At 42.9% G+C, this 20,701-nt stretch overlaps 1 protein-coding gene across 1 annotated transcript in view; it reads right to left on the minus strand.

The window, feature by feature from the left end:
* Positions 1–10,714, minus strand: part of atl1 (atlastin GTPase 1) — a 62,331-nt gene extending 51,617 nt beyond the window's left edge. The window contains exon 1 of the mRNA XM_060829187.1: positions 10,547–10,714. Within this exon, the coding sequence (XP_060685170.1) occupies positions 10,547–10,595 (49 nt within the window). The 5' untranslated portion in view covers positions 10,596–10,714. The remainder of the gene's footprint in view (positions 1–10,546) is intronic.
* Positions 10,715–20,701: the final 9,987 nt, after the last annotated feature.

The raw sequence follows: 20,701 nt of genomic DNA on the forward strand, positions 1-20,701 counted from the left end.
CTTACTATTAAGTGACTTGGCTAATTTTGCTGTCCCTTTAGTGACTAGTTAGCTACCTCTGGGGCCATGAATGGTGCCTGCAGATCAGTGATTACATCCTATTGAGGCAGGAGAATTACTTTTTCATCATTAGGTACAGAACTAGCAAGCTGATATAGTTGAATTTCCAAAAGGCATTGGGTATGGTTACTATTCAAAGCAAAAGCTCTTAGTTTTGGGTGTGATATATTAGCAAGATAGAGCATGGTAAACTAACAAGAAACAATGTTGGGATAAATTAGTGGGCGGCACGGTGGCACAGTGGTTAGCACTGCTGCCTCACAGCGCCTGTAGACCCGGGTTCAATTCCCGACTCAGGCGACTGACTGTGTGGAGTTTGCACGTTCTCCCCGTGTCTGCGTGGGTTTCCTCCGGGTGCTCCGGTTTCCTCCCACAGTCCAAAGATGTGCGGGTCAGGTGAATTGGCCAAGCTAAATTGCCGGTAGTGTTAGGTAAGGGGTAAATGTAGGGGTATGGGTGGGTTGCGCTTCGGCGGGTCGGTGTGGACTTGTTGGGCCGAAGGGCCTGTTTCCACACTGTAAGTCTAATCTAATCTAAAAAAAAATGGGGGAGTTTCAGGTTGTCACTTCTGAACTGACACAGGGATCCATGCTGAGGCCTCAATGACTTACAAATTATATTAATGGCAAGGATGAAGGGACTAAATAAGTCATACCCCAACTTGCTGACAAAGATAGGTTGGAACCAAGTCGTGAGAAAAACACAAAGAGTTTGCAACAACATACAGCTTAGAGGGTGGGCAAAATATTGGCAGGTTATATAACGTGGGAAAATGTGAGGTTGTCCACTTTGGTAGGAAGAATAGAAATGCAAGCTATTATTTAAACAGAGCGAAACTATAGAATGCTGTGACACAGAGAAATCTGAGTACTCTAGTGCATGAATGAATCACAAACACACACACGCAGGTACAGAAAGTAATTAGGAAGGCAAATGGAATACCAGCCTTCATTGCAATGGAAAATGATGCATTATATTAGAGAAGACTTGCTACAACTTCACAGCACGTTGGTAAGACTATACCTAGACAGGTGTGTACTGTTTTTGGTTCCTTATTTAAGGACAGGCATTACTATATTAGAAGAAGTTCTCAGAAGATTAATTTGGCTGATTTCTGGATGAAGGGGTTGTGTCTTATGAGGGAAGGCTGAGACATAATTTCAAAATAAGGGGTTTCCCATTTAAGACAGAGATGAGGAGGAATTTGTCTCAGATGGTCATAATTTTTTGGAAGTCTCTAAACCAGAGAGTAGTTTGAGGCTAGGCCATTGTACAAATTCAAGGCTAAGTTAGGCAGATGCTTGATCGAAAAGGAAAGGAAGGATTATGGGAGTGGACAGGAAGGGACATGTAAAGTAACAATCATATCAGCTATGACCATACTGAATGGCAGAGCAGGCTTGGTAGCCCAAAAATCCCTCTGTTCCTAATTGCTATGTTCTCATGTTCGCAAATCATACCATTTACCAAGTTGAAAAATTATGTATCAAGACTGGGCAAATCTGTGTCACTAGTCAGGAAGTCCCTTAACTTGGGATTTGTACAGGACAGGTTTACACAACATATAGGAAAGATACAGATAGAGAGAGAGAGAGAGAGAAAGTGAACATCTCACATTTCCATTTATGTTTTATTTTTTGTCTCAGTAAAATCACCATTGTGACAGTGATGTTATTCAATACTTCCACCATCAGGAAAGACACCAATGTGGCCAATGAACCAGTAACAAACAAAAAGGCCAATAAGAGCAATGCTTATGTGGAGAATGTGAAGGGAGAGGGTAGGGATTACATCTAAATAGAACTGGAGGGTGAAATATAGCACTCCAACTCCAACTCCAACCCCCCCCCCCCCCCGCCCACTTCCCACCTCCCCTAAAGGCATAGAGAGCATTGGTGAACATTGCATGCTCCCTCACCAAGGATACCCATGGCCTGCTGCCTAGACCTGTTTACTGCCAGCCTGGCCAGGCCCAGATACCCCTGTTTAAATCTGTCAGTCAGAGCTCCCTGACTGGACCCAGTTAACAACCCCAATGAGAGAACTTGTGTTCTATGATGTCCACCCGGCTGACCCCATTGCATTCGCTACATTCCTCTCCCCCACCGAGTCCAGGGGCGCAGGCCTGTTATTTTCTTTCAGCCTCTACTCTTTCACACTGGGTCCAGTTCCTCCAACTCAGACTCTGACGCGGGCTGGTGTGTATAGGACTGTAGCCTGCCTCTTGCGTCTGGCGCATCTCAGAAGCAATTCACCCTCCACTTCAGAGTAGTAAAGGCACTGAGAATGCAACATCTGCCATGTCCATCTGAGACTCTGAGATTTCCTTAACACTAGATGAAGGGGAGAACCCATGGGTTCTGACCGTCTTTATGGCTGTTCTGACGGGTTGGGTATGTTTTATTCATGTGGTCCACATGCTTTTTCAGGACTGTCATTTCAGCCTCTTTGAGTGGGAGTCCACAATGACTAAGAATGTTGGGCGCCTGAAAGGACAAGCATAGTTAAGATGTAATCAGGTTCAAGGTTTACCCGGCCATTCCCATGAATGTGGGGGAAGCTGCTGGCAGTAATTTTTGCCCTCGTTGGCACTGTGGGCACTGCCCCACCAATGCAGGTAGGTCTGCATCCAACCCTGGACACCAGACATAACTTCTCACCAACAACTTCATTTTGGATACCCCTGAATGCATTGGTGGAGTTCTGCCAGCACCTGACAGCGACCTTTGCTCAGGACAATCATTCTTGCTCCTCATAACATGCCACCCTCTATGATGATCTGGTTTCACCAGGTTCAGAAAGGTTTCAGTTCTAGTTTCATCACCACCAGCTGTTTTAATTTTGCCAGGACTGAATCTTTTTGCATCCATAGTCTGGTATTGTCAGCGGTGACTGGAAGAATGTCCAGAAAGTTTAAAACCAAAACAGACTCTTCCAGTGGTGGCATCACCAATGGCATATCTACCTGCAGCAGGCAGGTAAAGGCATCTGTATTGGTTACTTGGCCTCCCAAATAGTGTTCCAACTTGTAATTATGTAATTACTTAGAATGAGAGCCCACTGCTGAATTTGACCTGAAATTATGGCCAGCACAGTCATCCTCTGAGTGCCCAAGGATAAATTTGTAGCCTGTTACTATTATGAACGTACAGTCATAGAGGTACTGGTGGAACCTTCCCACACTAAAGATGACTGCCAAACTTTCCTTCCATATCTGGACATGTTTGTGCTCTGCATCAGCCAAAGTCTGAGGAGCATTTGCTACTGGGTGCTCATCTCCATTGTGTCATCTGTAAGCCAACACTAGCCTGATACCATACAGAGAGGCATCGCGTGTCACCATTAGATGTTGCTTGGGATCATGTGTGCCAACATCTTAGATGATGCTAGTTACTTCTTCTCTTCTCTAAAGGCTACAAGAACATCTCTAAGGTTCACCCTTTTTCAATAGCAGAGGTAAGAGTGCCAGGACAGAGGCCGGTTACATATGAACTTTTTGTAATATTTCACAATCCAAGGAAAGACCTAAAGCTCCAGAGTGAGCCAGGGCACCTTTGACTGCTTTCATTTTATCTTCCATAGGGTGTAACCTCGTCAATTCTGTAGCCAAATAGGTCACTTGGGGGTACCTGGAGCTCACAATTTTCCTTCTATGGCATACGTCCGACTTGGAGAAATGTCTAAGGACGATGTCTGAGTTCTCCAAGTGCTCTTTATTGGTCTTCCTTGTTATTAGCATGCCGTGCAGATAAATGGCAACCTGGGGTGGACTGTGTAAAATGTTCTCCATCGTCCACTGAAAAATGGCACAGTCTAATGATACTCAAAAGGCAGTCTCATATATTGGTATAAACCCTTATGGGTATTAATTGGAGCATACTTCTGGGAATCCTCATCTAACCACAATTGCAAGTACATATGGCTCATGTCCAGCTTTGTGAAGGACAGCCCTCTATCACCTGTGCATACAAATCCTATATGCGAGGGATTGGATATTTATCCAGCTGTGAGAAGCATTTTACTGTTTGTTTAAAATCCCCACAAAGACAAAACACATTGGACACTACAATCAGTACAACCAATGCTGCTCATTCTGCAAACTGTACTGGTATGATGATTCCTTCACTTTCCAGCCTCCTGGTTTCTGTGTCTCCCTTTGCAAGTAAGGCACATGGCCTTGCAGAATTGTGGAATTGCTTCCTGGTCCAATATGCAAGGTGGCCTTGCCTCCTTTGATTGTCCCTAGACCTTCCTGAAAAACTTCCAGGTATTTAATTAGGTTCACTCAGGCAGCCATTTTCAAATCAAAGAATGTTGAGCCCATCAAGGTGAATCTTTCTCAGTCAATTTCATCCCATCAGGCTTAGGCCCAAGCCTTTTGCTACAGTAAGTGGTAACTGAACCAGATGCTTCTCATACAAGATCGGAACTAAAGCTGTACCCTTAATCTGTCATGGTTCCCCAGTACAGGTTCTCAGTCTAGCCAAAGTCTTAAGCAAACTTAAGGGTTGGAGTCCCAAATGAATTTTGTTAAAGACTAGTTCTATAATTACTGATACACCCACGCCAGCATCAACCTCCATTAGAACTGGGTGACCCTTTAACCAGATGTGTGTTTTGATGGTTTTGATTTGGATTTTGCTAAGCAATTTAAGATTTTTGATGTCCCCACCTCGGAAAAGATATGCTTGCCATAAAGGAAGTGCAGCAGAGAATCACCAGGCTGAAACTGGGGTTGGGAGGATTGCCCTGTGAGGAAAGATTGGTTGAACTGGGACTGGAATTTAGAAGGATTAAGGTGAACTGATTGAAATGTATTACAGGGATGAACAGTCCAGATGCAGACAGGATGTTTTTGCTGGTTGAGTAGCCTAAACTCAGGGGCACAATCTCAGAATCCGGGTAATTTAGGACTGAGATGAGGAAAACGTTGTGAACAAATGGAATTCTCTACCACAAAAAGCTGTGGAGCCAAGACACTAAATCTATTCAAAAAGGACAGATACATTTTTAGATTTAGATTTTAAAGGCATCAAGTGGCAAGGGGAGAAAGTGGGATTATAGCATTGACATAAAGGTTCAGCCACGATCAAAGTGAATGCAACAAAAGGCTCAAAGGGTTCAATGATCTATTTTGATTAGATTAGATTAGATTCCCTACAGTGTGGAAACAGGCCCTTCAGCCCAACTAGTCCACACCGCCCCTCCGAAGAGTAACCCACCTAGGCCCATTTCCCTCTGACTAAGGCACCTAACACTATGGGCAATTTAGCATGGCCAATTCATCTGGCTGGCACATCTTTGGACTGTGGGAGGAAACCGGAGCATCCAGAGTAAACCCACGCAGACATGGGGACAAAGTGCAAACTCCACACAGTCACCCGAGGCTGGAATCAAACCTGGGAACCTGGTGCTGTGAGGCAGCAGTGCTAACCACTGAGCCACCGTGCCACCCCGCTACTAGTTTCTATGTTTCGAAGTAAAATGAATTTGTTCCCTTTGCATTTTGTGTTTAAAGTAGTTAGCTATAGCTATGTTCTGTAATGTGAGTTATGACAGTACTTTGGACCTGAAGCGAAGTGATTGTCAGATTGTTGCTTCTGCTGATTGACAGGCTTCCAAGAAAATTTTCAAAGTGGAAGTTTTTGGATGTGAAAAATGCTCATCTCATGGGTAAAACAGTAATTTCTGACTACTGAAATGGTAATCTATTTGAAAATCCATTATGAAAATCAAATTTCCTCATGTAAAGAGCTAAATACAGCAGATGGTAAAAATTTGCAACAACAGCAGAAAACGGAGAAAATAAGGAGGGTGGAGTTTAATGCCCCCTTCCAGCCCCACACAGAATATAAAATTGTGAAGGGTAATGCTGCTCAGAGGCACCTTATGTGCTTTTTCTTCAAATCCCTCTCTCTCTCTCCTCCTCCTATCTCGCCCCCAATCTTCAGCAACCCTAGGCCTCCGGTGGGTGTACTCCTGAAAGCTCCACCTGCTCCTAGTAGTTCTGTTGGACAATGGAAAGTTGCCAGACTCTTCTTGGCCAGAAGCTCTTAGCAGGTGACATTCAGCTACTGGGTCCACTTCCCAGAGAAGGACCAACATTGGCTAGTTAAACATCTGATGGGTACTTAATCAGGTATGCTTTCCCCAGGGGAGAATACATAGGGTTCTGGCTAGTTCTCCAGCTAACAGGCAAGAACCCTGTCTCCAATATTAAATTCCACTTAGTGAGTCAGTTAGCATCTGTGCAGAGAACAGAAATGCTAATGTTTCAAGTTTTAACCTGACAACAATAAAGGTGCCCATATCCAAAATGCTAACTTGTCTAAACTGCATTTTCAGTTTTGTTTCCAGCTGTTTTGAACTTTGAGACATAGAGACAGCACAACTACCAATTATTTTTTACTGCTCATCATTGAAAAACTGCTACTGCATCATAACATCCCTGATGCAATTGGCACTTGAACTGGAACATTAGCTTTCTGGATGAAATAAATACCTGTATGTACTGTAGCATGTCGTCATATTGTTGAAATGTTTCAAATTTCTTCAAATAACTAATTACTTTTGATATTCCATACTGTTACACAGAAAAATATGACAGATATTCTGCACCAAAATGCCACAAATGTAATTGACTTCTTCAAAAGCTTCACTAAAGGGAGCAATCTTGACCTGATCAACTGGGAAACTTTCTGCTTTTCTTTGAATAATACCATGAGATCTTTAAAACCGACTTGAATAGATGGAATGGATGTCAGTTTCACATGTCTTAAAGATAGCATATTAAAGAATACAACATTCCCTCAGGAATGTGTTGGAATGTGGATGTGATTATTCTTAGACAACAGAACCAAGCTACATGTCATTAATTTACTGACATTTATCTTCACTTTCTCCCTGCTCTATCTTCTTCACACCAGTTCTTTTTCTTACCAAAGAACAATATTCAATTCAAAATTAAATGAATCAGTTTCCAGGAAGTTACTACAGTCTTGGTGAACCAAAGAGACATATGAAATACACAAGTCTGGTCAGGAGAGAGGTTTCAAGTGAACGCTGAAATGATCCACCTACTAATATTCATAACAAAATGGCTGGACCCACTTGATCAAGGAGGTAAGGCATTGAGTCATCACAATTCAGTGCTCTCTAATGGAGACAACTCCCTTCATTCCCTTCTCTTGCTTTAACTACATCAACTGTCCATTCCTTGTTTTATAAAATGTTGTTCACCCAACAGGTATCAAGCAGATTTTGCCTTATTTGATGAGGGAATGCTAAAAGAGATGAATGAATGTTTGCCCTAAACAGATGAGGAAAGTGGAGAGATCAATTTTACAGATTGTGTTTCATAGACAGAAGTCAATCACACAGCATGAAACAATTGATGAACATATTCAGCTCTGTATTCCAACCCACACATCTTCTGCATTTTCCTGCTTCTAATTCATTTGCCTCTCAGAAAATGTTGCATTTCTTATAATTATCACATTTTCAAATAACTTTGTCAATAATCTTCCAAAACCTTTGTTCTTTGGGTTAGTTTCATTATTCTTCCTGGCAAATGCAGTCCATTTATTCCATTACTGATGCTGCATCATTCCTATGCTACATATTTTACTACAGCTCTTTTTCGTTTACTATACTAACCATTTTGCAAGTATATCTTCATTATCTTCTTTACTTGGTACTTCACATTTGTAGAAGATAATTCCACGAGCTCAAGAGTGTTTTAGGTGTTAATCACCTGTTTCCTTTCTTTCTCCGCAGAAAGATTTTTGCTCTTCAACCTATGTATGTGCTTACCACAGGCTCCAATACAAAAGAAATGTGTATAATAGTCTAATAATAGTTTGCAACTGTGACAATTTGTCTATAACAAAATGTCACAAGGTGCATTGCAGGAGCACTTCAAATAAAATTTGGTATAGAGCCACACAAGAAGATAGTAAGGTAGAGGATCAAAGAGGTCAAACAGATAGCATCTTAGAGCAAGAAAGAGAGTTAGAGATTTAGGAAGGAAATTTCAAAACCTGGAGGCTTGGTAGCTGAAGGAACAACTGTCAATGGAACACATAAAACCAGGAATAATTGAGATATTATAATGGGAGAAGCTCAGAAATCTTGAAGGGTTATAGTGATGGAGAAGATAAAAGATAGTGAGAGGAAGAGCGACATGGAGCAATTTGAAAACAAGGAGGATGAGAATTTTAAATTTAGGCATTTCTTAACTGGGAACCACTATCAGTGTGTCAGTAAGTACAGCGTCAATAAATGAACAAGACTTGGTGCAAAAGAACATGAGCAGCAGGATTTTGGATTACCTCAAGTTTATACAGATTGGAACATGTGAGAAGTGTATCCAGATAAGCAGAACAAGAAGTAACAAAGGCATAATGAGCATCAGAGGATCTGAGAGAGGGCTGGTGTTGGATGATATTATGGAGATAGAAATCACTGGTAATTGTGACATTGCAGATACTTCACTGGAAATTCATCCTAGAGTCAATATGACACCAAAGTTACAGTGAGACTGGCTCATTTTCATAAAGTAGTCAGGATGAGAGATGGAAGAGATGGCTTGGGAATGGATTTTACAGACCGATTTCAGAGCTGAAAATAATATTTTTGGTGTTCCAAAAATGTGGTTTGAGGAACTTCCAGATGTCAGAAAGTCATCTAACAATTTAAAAACCGTGGTGTAAAGAGGGCTGGTGATGACGTAGTGTTGGATCTAACAACACACGTGGAAACTGTCACTATGTTTTGCAATGATGTTCCCAAGGCAGCATCTAGATGAGAAACAAATGGAGTTTAAGGATAAATCCTTCAGGGGCACCAGATATAATAGAATGGGAGCCTGGCAATAAGACAATGCAGTTGATTGGCTGGCCATGAATATATCAGCCATGAGAGCCCAACCAGGCGGACAATGCTGAAGAGGAGTTGGAGGAGAATGGTGTAGCCAATCATGTCAAAGATTGAGAGGAGGAAGAATGACTGTTTACCTTTGTCAGTCACATGGGATGTTATTTGAAATTTTGATAAGAGCTATTCTAGTACAGTAACAGAAGCAGCAATGTAGTTTAAGGGATTCAAACATGTAGTTCTGGGTAAAACAAACACAGATTTGGAAGGCACATTTAAGGACTGTGGACAGCAAAGAAAGATTGACAATGGGGTTATAGTTTACAAAAGCAGTTGGTCATATATTTTCTTTTCAGATAAGGGGAGGGGTGATGACAGCAGACTCCAATGAGAAGGGACAGTGCTTGATGAGAGACCAATTTCGATATTTAACGATATTAATTCACATGGGTAGTGGGAAGATATGTTGGTTGGTCATTTGAGAGTTCTTTGAGGTGAGGTAAGGGAAGGCAAGTATGACCAGAAAAGATAGTAAAAAGGGTAAATTTTCACAGGGGGGAATATGATTTATAAGTCATTATGTTTCTGTGGGGAAAAAAGATAGATATTCAGTCAGTACAACTGTTTAATTACATGGGATCCTGATCCACTCAGAGATTCTGGATGGATCCAGTAAAAGATCATCTTTGCCAGAATTCTAGAAGTTTGACAACTTTTTTTTATACACCAACTGAAAAGTGTGCCAAATCACATTTGTAAGTGTGTGGATGTGACAGCATTTTAAGTAGGCAATATTTGTTTTAATGTCGAAAGTGAATTCCAAGTATTACAATTGAGCACTCACAATGGTTACAGGAAAAAACGAGAAATAAATTGACCTCAAGGCGTTACCTGTCCTCATCGAAAAAATTCTGGGCGGTGGTAGAGGCTTACATGTCTGGAGAGATTTACTTTGCATCGTTTTTTTTTGTTGTTCCGCAAGATAGTGCTAAGAATGAAGATAGGATGAACAGCGTCTGCCTTTTGAGGACCATGAGTATGACGGGGTGGGAGTCGCAAAGGAGAAGAGAAAAAAATCTTCTCCCCCGACCCCTTTTAAAAGGCTGGGGCACTTCACTATTTCCTCGGGCGAATCACTGAATAAATAAGAACGTTTGCAGGAGCAAATTCCTTCGCAGCCTGTGTTTCGGAGCTCCAAGCCTGGGTGGCGCACATTGTGAACATTCTTGCTGCTTTTCTGGGTTTATTTGGCTAACAGTTGAGGGCCTGTCTGAATAATCAGCCCCTGGAGCCAACCAGTTTTCCTAGGGCCGGTTTCCATAACATTGTACGGCTTCTGCAAGGATTACGCACAAGACCAAACGCAACCACCGTTTGGCGTGCTCAAGGAATAGTAACGACCTTATTAATATTTGTGCCGCGTTTTGGCTACAATCCCGTCCCTAATCAACCAGCACTTGGGGGCTAAATGCCCCCCATCCATACAAGCGACAGCATCCTACCTCCTGTACTCAGTCCCTCCCCTGCCTTTCTTCGGGAAGCTACGGGTATTTCTGGTTCTGCAATCTTTATCGGAGATATTCTGAAGGCGACAGGCATATGGCCGACTTACCCCAGCTATTTCTTTCTTTCCGACTCCTCGCCGTGTTTTTTTGTGCCATTTTGCTGGCGTCTGCACCGTGCAGCCGGTTACGGAAGAGGATCCCTTTCGAAAGGGCGTCTCTCTCTCTCTCTGCGAGGATGACGAGTTGTGAGGTTGGAGCCTTTCGCAGCTCGGAATTAAACAATGTACTGAAAACACCAGGGGGTTGCAGTGTGCACATTAGTGTGGTTCAAGCAGGGAATATAATGTCACATACATTGATATTAACAACAAGTTGGACAGAAACAATCTTTGTATATATGTGAACGCCACAGGGAGGGATTGTGTCATTTCTCAGGAGGATATATTATGTTTAGAAAGGGACAAATGCTCTGCTACAGGGATTTGCATTTATTTAGACCACAAATTACTGCAAAACAAATGGTACAATATGAAATAACACATTTTCATCATAAAATGCACAATGTGGTGAGACAATATTAATAATATTAAGCGTGCAATGTGATGGTTCCTAATCATTAATGATTCCTCATAACTCTGAACAATAATGTCTAATTCTAAATTCGTAGGAAATTGTAAAGTGAATTCTGTAGTCCCTAATTAAGAAACTGTGATTTATATACGGTCAGCCGAGGTCCTTGCTCACAAAAAATGCTGATGTTACAACCTTATCATCTTGACACTGCTGATTTTCTACTCTGAGATGCCGGCACTTCATAGAGTCACAGGGTTGTACAGCATGGAAACAGACACTTCAATCCAATTGATCCTTGCACTAGATCACCAAATTTAATTCAGTCCCATTTATCCATACCCCACAAAACTCTTCCAATCCATATACCCATCCAAATGCCTGTTAAATGTTGAAATTGTACCAACCTCCACCATTTCATCTGGCAGCTCATTCCATATATGCATCTCCATTTGCATGAAAAAGTTGCCCCTTAGGTCCCTTTTAAATCTTTCCCCTCTCACCTTAAACCTATGCCCTCCAGTTTTGGACACCCTCCCCCTGGGAAAAGACCTTGGCTATTCACTTTATCCGTGCCCCTCAGGATTTTATAAACCTCTGTAAGGTCACCCCTCAACCTGCGACTCTTCCGGGAAAAAAGCCCCAGCCTGTTCAGCCTCTCCTTATAGCTCAAATCCTCCAACCCTGGCAATGTCCTTGTAAATCTGTTCTGAAGCCTTTCAGAACATCCTTCCTACAGCAGGGAGACTAGAACTGAATGCAGCATTCCAAAAGTGGCCGAACCAATGTCCTTACCGCCACCACATGACATCCCAACCTCTCTACTCAATGCACTCACCAATAAAGGAAAACACATCAAATGCCCTCTTACCTATCCTGTCTATCTGCAACTGAACAAAGTCCAGTCAACAGAGTCACAGTTGGTCCATGTCAGTTTGTTAATCGTGGCATCTGCAAAAATTGTACTTGTTTCAATAAACATAAATTATGGTTTTGAATTGGGGCAAACAATAATATTCAGAGATAATAAACTGCTAAGAAGAGGTGTTGGCCTAGTGGTATTGTCACGGGACTTTAATGGAGAGACCGATGTATGATCTTGGGGGGGGGGGGCGGGGAGGTGGGGGGTAGGGATAGCAGATAATGGAATTTGAATTCAATACACTTTTGATTCAATATGTGGATGTGCCCACTAGAGAAGATGCAAAACTTGACCTACTCTTGGGAAATAAGGCAGGGCAGGTAACTGAGGTGTCAGTGGGGGAGCATGTTGGGGCCAGTGACCATAATTCTATTAGTTTTAAAATAGTGATGGAAAAGGATAGCCCGGATCTAAAAGTTGAAGTTCTAAATTGGGAGGAACGCTAATTTTGATGATATTTGGCAAGAACTTTCAAAAGCTGATTGGGGGCAGATATTTGCAGGTAAAGGAAGTGGTGGAGGCTGATACAATTGCAACATTTGGATGGGTATATGAATAGGAAGGATTTGGAGGGATATGGGCCAGGTGCTGGCAGGTGTGACTAGATTGGGTTGGGACATCTGGTCAGCATGGACGGGTTGGACCAAAGGGTCTGTTTCCATGCTGTACATCTCTATGACTCCATGACTCTGAAAGGATAGACCAGATCTAAAAGTTGAAGTTCTAAATTGGAGGAAGGCTAATTTTGATGGTATTAGGCAAGAACTTTCAAAAGCTGATTGGGGACAGATGTTCGCAGGTAAAGGGATGGCTAGAAAATGGGAAGCCTTTAAAAATGAGATAACGAGAATTCAGAGACAATATATTCCTGTTTGGGTGAAAGGAAAGGCTGGTAAGTGTAAGGAATGCTGGATGACCAAAGAAATTTAGGTTTTGGTTAAGAAAAAGAAGGAAGCATATGTCAGGTATAGATAAGATAGATCGACTGAATCCTTAGAAGAGTATAAAAACAGTAGGAATACACTTAAGAGGGAAATAAGGAGATAGTTTTGGCAAATAGAGTTAAGGAGAATCCAAAGGGTTTTTACAAATACAGTACGGACAAAAGGGTAGCTAGGGAGAGAATAGGACCCCTCAAAGATCAGCAAGGCAGCCTTCATGTGGAGCCACAGGAGGTAGGGGAGATACTAAATGAGTATTTTGCATCAGTGTTTACTGTAGAAAAGGACATGGAAGATATAGAATGTAGGGAAATAGATGGTGACATCTTGAAAAATGTCCAAATTACAGAGGAGGAAGTGCTGGATGTTTTGAAACAGTTAAAGGTGGATAAATCCCCAGGACCTGATCAGGTGTACCCTAGAACTCTGTGGGAAGCTAGGGAAGTCAGTACTGGCCTCTTGCTGAGTTACTTGTATCATCGATAGTCACAGGTGAGGTGCCGGAAGACTGGAGGTTGGCAAATGTGATGCCACTGTTTAAGAAGGATGATAAGAACAAGCCAGTGATCCTGACGTCGGTGGTGGGCAAGTTGTTGGAGGGAATCCTGAGGGACAGGATTTACATGTATTTGGAAAGGCAAGGAGTGATTCAGGATAGTCAGCATGGCTTTGTGTGTGGGAAATCTTGTATCATAAACTTGATTGAGTTTTTTTTTGAAGAAGTAATAAAGAGGACTGATGAGGGCAGAGCGCTGGACATGATCTATATGGACTTCAATAAGGTGTTCGACAAGGTTCCCCACGGGAGACTGATTAGCAAGGTCAGATCTCATGGAACACAAAGAGAACTAGCCATTTGGATACCAAACTGGCTCAAAGGTAGAAGACAAAGGGTGGTGGTGGAGGGTTATTTTTCAGACTGGAGGCCTGTGACCAGTGGAGTGCCACAAGGATCGGTGCTGGGTCCATTACTTTTCGTCATTTTATCTAAATGAACCCTACCAACCTTTGTATAAATCACATCATCCGAAGACATTTCCATCACCTCCAAACAGACCGCCCCACCCATTTCTGCTTTCCGCACAGACCGTTCCCTCCATGACTACCTGGTCAGGTCCACGCCCCCCCAACAACCCACCCTCCCTTCCTGGCACCCTCTCCTGCCACCGCAGGAATTGCAAAACCTGCGTCCACACCTCCTCCATCCAAGGCCCCAAATGGGCCTTCCATCTATCAAAGTTTTACCTGCACATCCTTAAATGTCATTTATTGTATTCGTTGCTCCCGATGCTGTCTCCTCTACATTGAGGAGACTGGACACCTCCTAGCAGAGCGCTTTAGGAACATCTCCGGGAAACCCGCATCAATCAACCCCACCGCCCTATGGCCCAACATTTCAAGTCCCCTCCGACTCTGCCAAGGACATGCAGATCCTGGGCCTCCTCCATGCCGCTCCCTCACCATCCGATGGCTGGAGGAAGAACGCCTCATCTTCTGCCTCGGAACAATTCAACCCCATGGCATCAATGTGGATTTCACCAGTTTCCTCATTTTCCCTTCCCCCACCTCACCCCAGCTCCAACCTTCCAGCTCAGCACTGCCCTCATGACTTGTCCTACCTGCCTATCTTTCTTCCCACCTATCCACTCCACCCTCCTCTCTGACCTATCACCTCCATCCCCACCCCCACTCACCTATTGTACTCCATGTTACATTCTCCCCACACTCACCCCCCTCTCACTTATCTCTCCACTCTGCAGGCACCCTGCCTCTATTCCTGATGAAGGGCTTTTGCCCGAAACGTCGATTTTCCTGCGCCTCGGATGCTGCCCGACCTGCCATGCTTTTCCAGCACCACTCTAATCTAGACTCTAGTTTCCAGCATCTGCAGTCCTTGTTTTTACCCGGTGAGCATAAGAAGTAAAGTTAGTAAGTTTGTAGATGACACCAAAATTGGAGATGTAGTGGACAGCGAAGAAGGTTACCTCAGATTACAAGAAGTGGCAGATGGACTTTGATTTAGATAACTGCGAGGTGCTGCATTTTAGGAAAGCAAATTTTAGCAGGACTTATACATTTACTGGTAAGGTCTTAGGGAATGTTGCTGAACAAAGAGACCATGGAGTGCAGGTTCATAGCTCCTTGAAAGTGGATTTGCAGGTAGGAAGGATAGTGAAGAAGCTGTTTGGTTTGTTTTCCTTTACTGGTGAGAACATTGAGTGTAGGAGTAGAGAAGTCGTGTTGCGGCTGTACAAGACATTGATTAAGCCACTGTTGGAATATTGCATGCAATTCTGGTCTCCTGCCTAGCGGAAGGCTGTTGTGAAACTTGAAAGGGTTCAGAAAAGATTTACAAGGATGTTGCCAGGGTTGTAGGGTTTGAGCTATAGGGAGAGGTTGAGTAGGCTGGGGCTATTTTCCGTGGAGCGTCGGAGGCTGAGGGGTGACCTTATAGAGGTTTATAAAATCATGAGGGGCAAGGATAGGATTAATAGACAAAGTCTCTTCCCTATGGTAGGGGAGTCCAGAACAAGAGGGCATAGGTTTAGGGTAAGAGGGGAAAGATATAAAAGAGAGCTAAGGGACAATGTTTTCATGCAAAGGGTGGTAGGTGTATGGAAAGTGCTGCCCGAGGAAGTGGTGGAGGCTGGTACAATTGCAACATTTGAAAAGCATCTGGGTGGTTATATGAATAGGAGAGGTTTGGAGGGATATGGGTCAGGTCATGGCAGGTGGTACTAGATTGGGTTGGGATATCTGGTCTACATGGACAAATTGGACGAAAGGTCTGTTTACGAGCTGTACATCTCTATGACTCTATGACCCTCTGAGAAATCTGGAATTAAAAGTAACCAACAATTAAACGCATCTGGTTGACTAATATCCTTTAAGGAAACTGGCATTATGTGACTCCAGACCATACAGCAATGTGCTTAACTACCCCTCTCGGATGGTCAATGATCAGCATTGCCTTCACCAATGAACTTTTAAAATATGTTTAGTGTATTTTATGAACGCACGGTGGCACAGTGGTTAGCACTGCTGCCTCACAGCGCCTGTAGACCCGGGTTCAATTCCCGACTCAGGTGACTGACTGTGTGGAGTTTGCACGTTCTCCCCGTGTCTGCGTGGGTTTCCTCCGGGTGCTCCGGTTTCCTCCCACAGTCACAAAGATGTGCGGGTCAGGTGAATTGGTCAAGCTAAATTGCCCGTAGTGTTAGGTAAGGGGTAAATGTAGGGGTATGGGTGGGTTGCGCTTCGGCGGGTCGGTGTGGGCTTGTTGGGCCGAAGGGCCTGTTTCCACACTGTAAGTCTAATCTAATCTAAAAAATGAGGCATTGATTACCAATTCATTTATATAGGTTTCAAAAACATCAAATTTTGACAAAGCAAAATCAAAATACTGTGGATGCTGAGCTCTGATATTTTTTAAAATGCTCGAGGAACTGAGCAGGTCTTGCAGAAGCTATGGAGAGAGAAACAGTTAACATTTCGAGTTCAACTCCATCTGATAAGAGCAAAATACTGATGGAAATCTGAATTATCTGGTTATTCCTAACTTAGAATTTGCAGCACCTCACGTTCATGTGTAACTTTCTATAACTAAATTAGACCTTGGTATTTTTTCCTCTTCTGACACCTTAACACTCCATTAAACTGTTCATTCATTGTTAATTTTAAGACCTACTCTATTTCTTCTTGACTCCTGCACTAAATTGCTTCTCGATCCCAACTCAGTTAACCCTCGCTCCTCTACCCCCACCTCCATCCACCTGTTGCACTCAGTTACCTTCCCCCCCCGCCCCCCCCTTACCTCTCCACCTCAGAGGCTCCCAGCCTCATTCCTGATCAACAGCTTTTGCCCGAAACGTTGATTTTCCTGCTCCTTGGATGCTGCCTGACCGTGCTCTCGACTCTAATCTCCAGCATCTGCGGTCCTCACTTTCGCCTCTAATTTTACTGCTCTTCTGACAACTGAAAATGTGTTGCTGGTCAAAGCACAGCAGGCCAGGCAGCATCTCAGGAATAGGGCCTGCTGTGCTTTGACCAGCAACACATTTTCAGCTGTGATCTCCAGCATCTGCAAACCTCATTTTTTACTCGGAATTCCCTATTCCTGAGATGCTGCCTGGCCTGCTGTGCTTTGACCAGCAACACATTTTCAGCTGTGATCTCCAGCATCTGCAAACCTCATTTTTTACTCGAATTCCCTATTCCTGAGATGCTGCCTGGCCTGCTGTGCTTTGACCAGCAACACATTTTCAGCTGTGATCTCCAGCATCTGCAGACCTCATTTTTTACTCGGAATTCCCTATTCCTGAGATGCTGCCTGGCCTGCTGTGCTTTGACCAGCAACACATTTTCAGCTGTGATCTCCAGCATCTGCAGACCTCATTTTTTGCTCTTCTGACAAGAAAACCTGTATTTCCACAATCCACAACTCACATGACCATATCTCATTGGCTCCCCTATCTGCTTTCAGTGGGCAGTCAATTGTCCTAAATCAAGGCTTCTGTCAAAATAAAACAAATCCAGCAGTAGGTAGGAATGGCACTGGAAGTACTGCATAGCCATTTGATTTGTGCTAACACTCCCTTTCTGTCGAGTAGAATGGCCGGCAGGGGGAGCCAGAGTTCACAAATGATTCGGTCCCATTGTCTCCATGTTTCTCAAAATGTTTTTAGAAGCAGTAATCCCCTTTTGGCATCACATTTTGTGCACAAATGTTCATGATTGTATTTTAGAACAAAGATCAAGAGATTATTGGTATTTAAGGCAAATTAGTGTATTTCACCTAATATAGCATCACATGGCAATTTAACTAAAAATACTATGCAGAAATAAATTTATAGTTATACATGTAACTTTGGAAAGTGTTATTGGTTGCTTTTCTGTTTACACAGGAATAGGATGAGGCCACTCGGCTCCCCGAAACTTTTCCATTATTCAATGAGATCTGGATCTGTGGCTAACTCCAGGTACCTGTCTTTGAACGATATCCCTTAATATCTTTGATCCACAACAAAAATCAATCTCAGGTATAAAATTAACAACTGATCCAGCATCTACTGCCATTTGAGGAAGAGAGTTCTAAACATCCCTTTGCCTTCAAAAATTCTTTACATTGCCTGCATGGTATATTTTGAACCCAAATCCATTACACTTTGACCTTATGATTTAGAGTCATAGTGTTGTACAGCGTGGAAACAGACTCTTCAGTCCAACTCATCCATGCTGACCAAATCACCTAAATTAATCTATTCCCAGTTGTCAGCAATTATCCCATATACCTCTAAACCCTTCCTATCCACATACTTATCCAGATGCCTTTTAAATGTTGTAATTGTACCAGCGTCCACCACTTTCTCTGGCAACTCATTCCATACACACACCACCCTCTGTGTGAAAATGTTGCCTGTTAGGTCCCTTTTAAATCTTTCTCCTCTTACCTTAAACCTTTGCTATCTAATTTTGGACTTTCCTACCTCAGGAAAAGACATTGGCTTTACACCCTATCCATGCCCTTGTGATTTTATAAACCTCTATAAGGTCTCCCCTCAGCTTCCGATGCTCCAGGAAAGTAGCTCTAGCTTATTCAGCCTCTCCCTATAGCTCAAACCCTGCAACCCTTGCAAATCTTTTCTGAACCCTTTCAAGGTTCACAACATCCACACTTTAGCAAGGAGACCAAAATTGACTACAGTATTTCAAAAGTGGCTTAACCATTGTCCTGCACAGCCACAACTAGACCTCCCAAATCCTATGCTCAATGCACTGATCAAATGTCGCCTTCACTATCCTAGCTACCTTCAATTCCACTTTCAAGGAGTTATGAACCTGCACTCCAAGGTCTCTTAGTTGAACAACACTCCCCGGGACATTACCATTAAGTGTATAAGTCCTGCCCTGATTTGCCTTCCGAAAATGCAGCACCTCACATTTATCAAAATTAAACTCCCATCTGCCACTCCTCAGCCCACTGGCCCATCTGATCAAGATCCCGTTGTAATCTGAGGAACCTTCTTCTCTATTCGCTACACCTCCAATTTTGGTGTCATCTGCAAACTTACGGACCATAGTTCCTATATTCAAATGCAAATCATTTATATAAATAACGAAAAGAAGTGGACCCACCACTGATCCTTGTGGCACACCATTGGTCACAGGCCTCCAGTCTGAAAAGCAACCCTTCACCACCACTCTCTGTCTTCTATCTTTGAGCCAGTTCTGTCACCAAATGGCTAGTTCTCCCTGTATTCCATGTGAACTAACCTTGCTAACCAGTCTACCATGAGGAACCTTGTTCAGCACCTTACTGATTCCATACAGATCAAGTCCACCGCTCTGCCTTTATCAACCCTCTTTGTTACTTCTTCAAAAACTTCAATCAAGTTAGTGAGACATGATTTCCCAAACACAAAGCCATTTTGACAATCCCTAATCAGTCCTTGCCTTTTGAAATACATGTAAATCCTCTCACTCAGGATCCCCTCCAATAATTTGCTCCCCACTGGTGTCAGGTTCGCCAGTCTACAATTCCCTGGCTTTTCCTTGCCACATTTCTTGAATAGTGGTACCATGTTAGCCAATCTGCAGTCTTCCAGCACCTTACCTCTGGCTATGGATGATACAAATATCTCAGCATGGGGCCCAGCAATCATTTCCCTTGCTTCCCACAGAGTTCTAAGGTACACCTAATCAGGTCCTGGGGGTTTATCCACCTTTATGCATTTTTAGACATACAGCACCTTCTCCTCTATAGTATGGGCATTTTTCAAGATATCGCTATTTATTTCCCCACATGCTATACCTTCCATATCTTTCTCCACAATAAACATTGATGCAAAATACCCGTTTAATATCTACCTAGTCTCCTGTGGTTCCACATATTGGTGGCCCTGCTGAACTTTAAGGAGCACTATTCTCTCCCTAGTTACTCTTTTGTCCTTAATGTATTTGTAGAATCCCTTTGGATTCTCCTTAACCCTATTTGCCAAACTATCTCATGTCCCCTTTTGGCCCTCCTGATTTCCCTCTTACGTATACTTTTACTGTCTTTATAATTTTCCAGGGATTCACTTGATCCCTCCTTTCTATACCTAATATATGCTTCCATGTTCTTCTTGACCAAACCCTCAGTTTCTCTAGTCATGCAGCATTCCCTACACCAACCAATCTTGCCCTTCATCCTAACAGGAATATACTGTCTCTGGATTCTCATTATCTCATTTTTGAAGGATTTCAATTTTCTAGCCGTTCATTTACCAGCAAATATCTGTCCCCAATCAACTTTTGAAAGTTCTTGCCACATACCATCAAAATTCACCTTCCTCCATTTTAGAACATTAACATTTGGATCTGGTCTATCCTTTTCCATCATTATTTTAAAACAATTGGAAGTATCATCCCCAAAGTGCTCTCCCACTGACACCTCAGTGACCTGCGTTATTTCTCAAAAGTAGATCAAGTTTGCTCCTTCTCTAGTAGATACATTGATGGATTGATTTATTGTCACATTGACCGAGGTACAGTGAAAAGCTTTGTTTACGAGCAGTACAGACAGATCATAGTAAGCAAGGATATACAACTCAAAAAGACTTAGATGGTTACAGGTTACATTGCACAGAGCATGGTCTAGGCAAGCTCAACATTATCTGAGGCTAGACAGTCCATTTACCAGTTTAATAATGGCCAGGAAGAAGCTGTTCCTGACCGGAATGGTGCGTGTGTTCATGCTTCTGTATGTTCTGTCTGACAGAAGTGATTGTAGGAGATTATTGCCGGGTTGAGATGGGTATTTAATGATGTTAGCAGCCTTTTTGGTGATG

This window comes from Hemiscyllium ocellatum, chromosome 8, assembly GCF_020745735.1.
Source record: "Hemiscyllium ocellatum isolate sHemOce1 chromosome 8, sHemOce1.pat.X.cur, whole genome shotgun sequence".
NCBI classification, from domain to species: Eukaryota; Metazoa; Chordata; class Chondrichthyes; order Orectolobiformes; family Hemiscylliidae; genus Hemiscyllium; species Hemiscyllium ocellatum.